The sequence below is a fragment of the Citrus clementina genome, unplaced genomic scaffold (assembly GCF_000493195.1).
Source record: "Citrus clementina cultivar Clemenules unplaced genomic scaffold, Citrus_clementina_v1.0 scaffold_9, whole genome shotgun sequence".
Taxonomy (NCBI): Eukaryota; Viridiplantae; Streptophyta; class Magnoliopsida; order Sapindales; family Rutaceae; genus Citrus; species Citrus x clementina.
The window spans coordinates 24,792,581-24,801,868 of record NW_006261964.1 but is presented as its reverse complement, the minus strand read 5'-3'; the positions used below and the strand labels follow the sequence as shown (position 1 = coordinate 24,801,868).

At 32.1% G+C, this 9,288-nt stretch overlaps 1 protein-coding gene across 1 annotated transcript; it reads right to left on the bottom strand.

Moving 5' to 3' along the window:
* Positions 1–4,067: 4,067 nt before the first annotated feature.
* Positions 4,068–7,352, bottom strand: LOC18031341 (probable LRR receptor-like serine/threonine-protein kinase At3g47570). Its single transcript, XM_024187918.1, has 4 exons — positions 6,937–7,352; positions 6,651–6,877; positions 4,545–6,560; positions 4,068–4,426 (listed from the first exon to the last, which is right to left on the bottom strand). Exons 1-4 carry the CDS (start codon positions 7,350–7,352, stop codon positions 4,068–4,070), a joined length of 3,018 nt encoding a protein of 1,005 aa, XP_024043686.1.
* Positions 7,353–9,288: the final 1,936 nt, after the last annotated feature.

Here is a 9,288-nt window from a genome sequence, read left to right as displayed (position 1 = left end):
AATTAATGCAATGATTTCACACTAAAGACTAAAGAGAAGAGAGGGGGAGAAAAAAAGTTGTGAAAAAAATAAACAAAATACAATGAATAATATATGGACTCCTCATTTCAAGGGCAGCAAGGCATGTTTTAGTGCTTTGAAAGTCTGAGGTTGCTCTGACTTTTGTCTTATTCTTGTCTTCCTTCAAGTTAAATCCATCATTGCAACTATATATTATTCAACTTGCCTTCCAATTTTTTTTTTAATTTTTTTTAATAAAATCCCGCCTTCCAATTTGAATGAGATATTAATTTTTTTTAAAAAAAAGGAATTAGACAAGAATTCAGTCATATTCTTGTGTGACATAATGAAGTTTCTTCAACTTAAACTTAGGTACGATTGTGACTTTATTTTCTTTGATTCTATTTCACAATTGCTTGTCCACTTTATTTTCTTTGATTTAACATGACAACTTTTCGTAGAGCTTGTTGATGACATGACTACGAAACAAAATGAAGACTTTGAGGTGGGTTTTTGTTAATTTTCCTGAATGAATGCAATGAATTCACTAAGTCCAAAGATTAAAGAGGTGCAAAGAAAAAAATTAACGGTGACGAAGGACACACGCAAGGCATCTTTTAACAGAAAAAAAAAGTAAGGGATTGGATGAAATTAAAAGAAATAATTTATTAAAATTAATTCTTGAAATAATTTTTTTGCGGCACAATTTCATTATTTTTTACTCACGGCCTAAAAGCCTTTGACCCAACACAAAAATAATTGACAACTGAACCAATGAAATCTGTCAAAACCTCTACAAATTCTTATGACATTTTGATGGATTTCTCTATCTTACAATCTAAGTAAGCTACATTCTCCCACAAACTGAGGTGTGGGTCTCACTTGGTCCCACAGCCAATAGAGAGCTGATGGTAGGTTATGACTATGTTGGAGTTCACCTACGGTGGAGTATGAATCTCAACCACACACATAAAATAATAAATAGTAAAAAAATTCATTATAATTTATTATTTATTATTTATCACTTTACGTGTGTGGTTGAAATTTGTACTTTACCATAGGTGAACTTCAACATAATCGAACCGTTGATTGTAAGCTAGCATCTCCTCATTTTGATACAAAACTTTTCATTGTAAGTTAAAAAGGTTGTTCTGATTTACATCTACTTGTCTGTTCTTCCTTCACGTTAAATCATTGCAACTATTGTTCTTGTTCTACTTTTGGAAGACCCTACGTTATATCACCAGATCTCGATTTTTCATATATAAATATAACTAATGTATCCCCTTCGTAAAGGATTGCTCCATAATACCCATGAACAGTTGCTCCTGGAGTAGCCAAATAAGGCTTAGCGGATCGTAACTTGCCTTCCAATTTGAATAAGATATGAAAAGGAATATGGCATTGGCCAAGAATAAAGTCAAAAGTCCATTGCATTAAAGAATTGACTCGTATTTTTGCGCACAAGTTGGACGTAAAAATTTAATAAAAATAAGAAATAAGTACCTCATGCCAATTGAAAGCCCATCATTCAAAGAAGATTGGAGCTGTTAAAATTTATGCTGCGTTTATTAAATTGGAATTGGAATGAGTTGGAATCGGAATGCGCAGGAATAGAAATAGGCTGGAATGGGAATCAAAATAAGTTGTTTACTTGAACTGTAGGAATTGAAATCGGAATGAACTGAATTGCCATTAATGTGTTTACTTTATCTTGGAATCGGAATCGGAATGAGTTAAATTATACCAAATTACTAAAAAGTACTTAATGAATTATTGTCATAATTATTATTAACTAATATATTATTTAATTGTAAAAATTTTTAATTAATTAATTATAATAACTATATTAACAATTATTATAAAAATATATTAACTAATAATATTAATATTAATTACTTAATTAAAATAATATATTAATTATTGCGATTATTTATTCAAAAATTATAATTATTAATAATTATTGTTAATAATATATTAATATATTAATTAGTAGTAATAATTGTATTATTTATTTAATTAATAATATTAATTATAATAATAATTATTATAATTATTATAATAGTATATTAATTAATTAATTACAATAATAATATATTAATTATTTTGATTATTTATTCAAAAATTATAATTATTAATAATTATTGTTAATACTATATTAATATATTAATTATTAGTAATAAATATATTATTTAATTAATAATAATATATGAATTAATTATAATAATTATATTTTTAAATTTTTAAATTTTTAAATATATTAATTAACAATAATAGTATGTTAATTAATTAATATTATTAATTATTGTGATTATTTATTTAAAAATTTAATTATTATAATTAATTCATAATAATAATTATATTTTTAAATTTTTAAATATATTAATTAACAATAATAGTATGTTAATTAATTAATAATATTAATTATTGCGATTATTTATTTAGGAACAATAATTATTAATATATTATTGTTAATAATATATTAATATATTAATTAATAGTAATAATTATATTATTTCATTAATAATAATACATAAATTTATTATATTAATAATTATTATAATAGTATATTAATTAATTAATTAAAATAACAATAATAATAAATTAATTATTTTGATTATTTATTCAAAAATAATAATAATTAATAATTGTTAATATATTCATTAATAGTAATAATTAATTAATTAACTATAATAATAATATATTAATTATTGTGATTATTTATTGAAGAACTATAATTTTTAATAATTATAGTTAATAATATATTTATATATTAATTAATTATAATATTATATTAATTAATTATAAAAGAGGACAAAGTAGGCATTTTTAATTTTGGAGAGGGTAAAATGGTCAATCCTGAGAATGGGAGACTCATTCCCACCTCCCCCCATGAGAATCAATCTCTCATTCCCCATTCCCAAATAGTGGTGGGCCCCACCATTACGATTCCGATTCCTGCTCCATATTTACGAAGTAAACATCATCAATCATTCCGATTTTGGATTCCGATTCCTTAATCCGGGAAGTAAATGCACCATTCATGTGTTATGAAGAGAGGCTAAAAGAGGTCACAGAAGAGATGTGATACAATGCCAGGTGGCAAGTGGTGATGGTAGGAACGGAAAGTCAACGGTGAGGGTCAATTTGAGGCTAAGCTCATTATTAGGCTGTTTTTATAGTTAACATGGCAACTGCGTTGATTAGCATATCGAATTACTTACTATTTTTAGCTTCATGCAAAGGTTTTTGAGTAATAATATTTTAACGCTCAAATTATCTCACAAACTGCACTTTTCAATTAATCTTATTATTTTTCAGAATAATCCTTATTAAATCAAAAAAATTACTATTTTTACTCTCTCTTTACCCTCCCTCCTCTGTAGTATAAGTCCATAACCATCACCCCCACCACTTTATCAACAACCAGTTCATCATCACCACCTATCTTCTTCACCATGGCATCAGTCCATCACCTCCGCCGACACATGATGAATCTAAATGTTGCGTTTTGTTAAATTTTATGGGCAAGTGATGATCTTTGTTGTTATTGATGATGGTGGTTTTGATCTTGTGTGAGAATATAAGATTTAGTTTAATTTTAGTTTGAAGTTAATATTTGATTCAATTGTGAATCAATTAAAAACATAAAAAAGATGTGAGAAATAGAAGTTAATCTATTAAGAACTTGAGAGAGGTGAAAAATATTTATTTTTTAATTATTTTATTGAAATTTATTTTTTAAATATTTTTATTTTTCAATAAGGATAATTCTAGAATAAATAATATTAATTGAAATGTCGGGATGGTAAAATAGATCGAGGCGGTCAAACATCACAACTAAAGGTTCTTTTTTTAGTCTGATAATGTGAGTGTCTTTGTATAAAATATTGCGCATTATTGAACGGTCTATTCATTACAGCTCCCATGAAAACAAGATGGCTACAATAGTTTCCTTAACAAAAATACAAAATATCCAAAGAAAATATTCAATTTTCTTACACTTATTGCTGAAGAGTCGACTCATTACATAGATTAAAATTCATTGTCAATGAAAAGAAAAGAAATTAATTTAAATTTGCTAACTTTTTAGTGAACTTATCTCTTATTTTCCAAAGTCTAGTAACAATGTCTTTTGCATTGATCCTCTCTTCGGGTGACTGCACAGCACACTCCAAAGCCAAGCGCAAGATAGATAGCACACATTGTTCTTTTGCCGCAAAATGTCTTTCATCTCCAATTAGCAGATTTATGTCCATAACTTCCATCAATGAAACAGGTAATAAGTCATTAACCCAGCGCTTTAAACTCAATTCTGCGACAAAAATTTCATCTGTGGGTTTTTTCTTGGTAAATGTTTCCATTAGCATAATTCCATAGCTGTAAACATCACTTTTAACAGATACTTGTCCATCTACGCCATACTCTATGAATAAAATTAAATTCATAGTAAGACAAATACTCAATGTTTTGATATGAGGATAATGAAAATCAATAATTTAAAAGTTTAAATGAAAGGAAAAAGAAGTTATTTTGAAGCAAACCTGGAGCCATATAACCTATCGTGGCAAGGGTTTGTGTTCGCATCACAAACTGATCATCTCTGCTTAAGAGCTTTGATATACCAAAATCACTCAAATGAGCAACCATATCTTCGTCTAACAAAACATTACTAGGCTTTAAGTCGCAATGCACAATAGGAGTTGAATGACCGAAGTGGAGATATTCCAAAGCTAATGCAACATCAATCATTATGCTCAGCCTGTGAAAGATATTCAGCATGCAATTGCTAGAATGCAATCGATCCTCCAAGCTTCCATTGGGCATGTATTCCAAAACTAAAGCTTTGAAATCATTGTTTGAACAACTACTAATGACTTTGACAAGGTTTCGATGGCGAATATTTTTCATCACTTCACATTCAACCTCAAAACTCTTTAATGCCCTTGTACAATGCTGGTGAAACACTTTTATTGCGATCTCCATCCCATCTTCAAGTCTTGCTCTATAAACGGAACCAAAACCTCCTATGCCAATAATGTTATTTTCAGCAAAATTATCCGTTGCTCGTGAAAGTTCTAAGTAAGAAAATCTTCTTAGTGTTGCTTCTGATGACAAGATACCATCATTTGTTAACATCGTGCTTCTTTTTCCACATTCGATCAACTTACATTTGAGAGCCAAAGCGACTACAAGTATTAGAGTAGTACACAGTGGCAAAACAATCACAAGGAGAAGCATCTGTTTCCTTGATTTGCGTTGTGTCCTAGGCGTGCTAAGTTTGCATGGTGGGAGCTGCAGATTTGGCGAACCACACAATAATTCATTACCCACAAATGACTCAACTGTGAAGTTGGCAAAAGGTCCTCCTCTAGGAATCTCACCTTCTAATTTATTAAAAGAGAGATTTAGCTCTTTGAGGGGCAAGAGTTTCTCCATGGATGTAGGAATAAATCCAGATATTTTATTACTTGACAAATCTAAAATTTCCAAACTTATCAAGTCACCAAATGATTCAGGGATTGGACCTTCCAATCTATTAAATGCTAAGGTCATTCTCTGTAAATGTATTAGACTTCCAATTGTGGTTGGGATATCACCAGATAAATTATTTCTTGATAAATCTATCTCTACCACAGCCTCCAAATTTCTTATGTCTAAAGAAAGAGGACCATCCAAAGAATTTGATGAAAAGTCAAAAATCAAGATGTCTTTTAAGGTCCAAAAAGTTGAAGGAATAACAGAAGTTAACTTATTGTAGGCTAAGTAAAGATCTCTTAGAGAAGTGAGATTACCTAAGCATGAAGGGATAGATCCTGAAAACCTATTAACAGCCAAGATCAATGTATTCAGCCTTCCTAGATGGCAAATCTCGTCTGGGATTGATCCTGCCAGCTTATTCGTTGAAAGACCTAAACCTTGGAGTGTATGCAGTTGGCCGAATGTAACTGGAATTGGTCCTGTCAATTTATTACCTCCTAATTCTAAGACCAACAAGTTGCTTAAATTGCTAATTACTTGAGGAATGTTCCCTCTAATACTGCAATTGGACATGTGAATTGTTTTCAAAGAAAGAGAGAGGTTACCAATCGATTTTGGAAGGATGCCGTCAAGTACTGGATTGCCTGTTAAGATCAAGCCTATCAATTTCTTGCAATTTGTCAAAGAGGAAAGAAAGCTCAATTCTGGAGTGGAAGACTTCAAATTGTTTGGTCCTAAGCCAAGAAACTGAAGGTTTCTTAAATTACCAATTGTGTTTGGAATAAAGCCAAAAAATGAGTTTCCCCCCATTTCCAGATAGTCGAGCTTAGAAGCATTGGTGATAGAACTAGGGATGGTTCCACAAAATCTGTTCAGCCCCAGGTTAATTCCCTTAACATTTGGCAGTGAAAGATCTATTCTTGATGGAAGACTTCCGGAGAGCGAATTATTAAGAAGGGAAATTCGTTTGAGTGTAGACATATTGAAGATTGTAGCTGGCACAACACCATCCAGATTGTTGAGCGCAAGCTCCAAATCCTCTAGATTTGGAAGATAACCGATTTCTTGTGGTAATTTACCTACAAAATTAACAACATAGATGCAAAAAATCTCTTACAAACTCTTATCCAAGAAAGATAACGGCCGATTATATGGTAATATGAACATACCGTGGAGTTTATTCGACTCGAGAAAAATCACTTGAATCATAGTCAAGTTGCCGATTTCTTTTGGTATGGCTCCCGATAAATTATTGGACTCCAAATTTAACCGTTGCAGCTGTTTGCACTTTGATAAAGCGGATGGAATTTTACCGCGAAACATGTTACTGTCCAAAAAAAGAACTTTCAAGAAATGAAGATAGCTACAAATATTTGCTGGGAGTTCACCAGATAGCCTGTTATTAGACAAACGAATGTCTATTATTGAAGACATGTTGAAAGGAAGACAAAGAACCAGACAGCTGGTTTATCCCTCAAATAAAGTACTTTCAGAGATGACATGGTGAAGATGGAAGAGGGAATATTGCCCGAAAGCTTGTTATGATCAAGATTAAGTGTTTGCAGTGAAGAAAGGTTTCCAAGTTGAGGAGGGATGGTGCCTTGCAGACCGAAGCTAGATATGTCCAAGGCTGTGACTCTACGGCTATTGACATCACAAGAGATGCCAATCCAGTTACAAACAGAAGTATTGGATGTCCAATTTTGGGCCAAAACATTGGTTGGATCATAAGTTATATGATCTTTAAAGAAAAGAAGAGCTTGTTGGTCCGTGCTAATGTTGCTTGCCGCTGCTGATGCAACAAGCAAGCAAAGAAGCAGAGATTGGATGAATGACACTGTGATCATACGGAGACTATTACTTCTATCCATGAGAGGATATTATACAACTGCTGTATGCGCTTGGTTTGGTAATGCAAGGAGGATTCGATTGCTGAGTATAAATAATGAACCACGAGGAAAATACATGCAAGGAGATAAAGAGCTACTCCCCAAATTTACTGTAAATGATGGAGAAAACTTTCGATTTGATAAGGACATAGACTGGAAGAATTGAATGACTGGGTATATAGTTCCTATGAAGCATCCTAATTCAAAGTATTCACATCAGTAACTAAGTGCCCGTCAAAGACGTTAAAAACTTTCACCGCATATTTGGGTCACCTCAATTCTCAACTCAGGAAGAAACACAGAAACATATTTGGTGTGTGGAAATTAATGATAACAGATGTCATTTTATATGCAGTCTCTTTTAAGACCTTTGTTTTCTCCATTGTTTACGTACAGTGGGGCTTCTGCGCGTAAGTGCTAAGTTCTACAATCCAAATATTCCACACTTTCTCTTTAATTCTTCCTATTTTTTTTTCTTTCAATCTGAATTTCTCCGCTTGTTTTTGTCTTTCTACCCATTGGACATAGCTCATTAATATTAAAAATTGATTGTTTGACTTTTAACTATTAAAAATTGATTGACACGTGTAAAAAAGTTATTGGTTAGTGGTTTCACATCATCAATGACATGGAACATCAGATGCATTGTAAAAATGTTTACTTATTTGTTTTTGTTAGTGAAAAATATATGATTTCAACTAAGAGCTTTCTATTAACTTATAATAATCTATTCTGATGACAAGACAAACTCAACACATTAATGAGAATGCATCTTATTCCGATTTTGATTTCTATAACTCTAGTGAATATTTTATTTTGATTACCATTCTCTTTTACGATCCTAACTCATTCCTATTTCAATGTATTCTGATTCTTTCCCATTCGAATTCATGAGAAGTAAATCCACCATTAATATTAATAATGATTCTATTTTAAAGTGTTATGAAATTTTAATCCTACCTAAGACCTAACAAGCAAAAATATCAGCAAATAATAAACAAAAATAGACGAAGGATAAAACTAATTACACAACATAAGAATTTATATAAAAAGAACTCCTATACAAGAGAAAAACTATGGCCGCCAAGGACGATAAGAGAAAAATCTATTACATGAGTTTATTACAATCACTCTAATATTTTTTCTCACACCCAAAATCTCAGTAATACTCAATCTCTCAATAAACTTACAGTTTCTTTTGTATTATAAACTGTCTATTTATAGAGAATTAATTATTGTGTTATGCAAATAAGTAAAATTAACCTCCCTGTATATGGTAATCATTTTTTCTACAAGCAGTATTCTTTTCTACATGCAAGGAGATAAAGAACTATGTTGATGCGAGATTCTGGTTGTCCTCGTTCTACGACCAGGGTCTCTGCTCGATCAACTTCACCACGACCAGGATATCTCCTCGTAAAGCTTCTTCTCCAGAGGTTCCTGCGCACACAGACAGGTCAGAGTACGCCGGTTGTTTTCCCGGCGCAAACCCTCCGACGCTCAAGTCAGATATAGGGGTTCTGGGAATGTTTGCCACGAATCTTATGGCTTCTTTTTAATCTCCGTTCTCGGAACTTTCTTTTCTTAGTTCTAATAACAAAAAGTCTAACCCTTTTACCTTCGTTGGCTACCTTTTTATAGGCTTCCTCTGAATCCCGGTCTTCCGTAGTCCACGCCCATTATTCTGCCCACCCTCGGATGTGGATGCCCCAATGTCGTCATTGTGGGCGAATGGAGATGGACTTCGTGCCTTGATTCTCGGATAGGAACGCACGTCCTGCCAACTGTCGTTGACTGGGTCTCCTCGCCTCGACCCCTAGCAGGAATGGCCTTATGCCTTTAACAGGAGTTCGTCCTCGTGAATGGCATATTCGTGGACGAGCAGAATAGCCCTGCTCCTGTTTCCCTGCTACCAGGC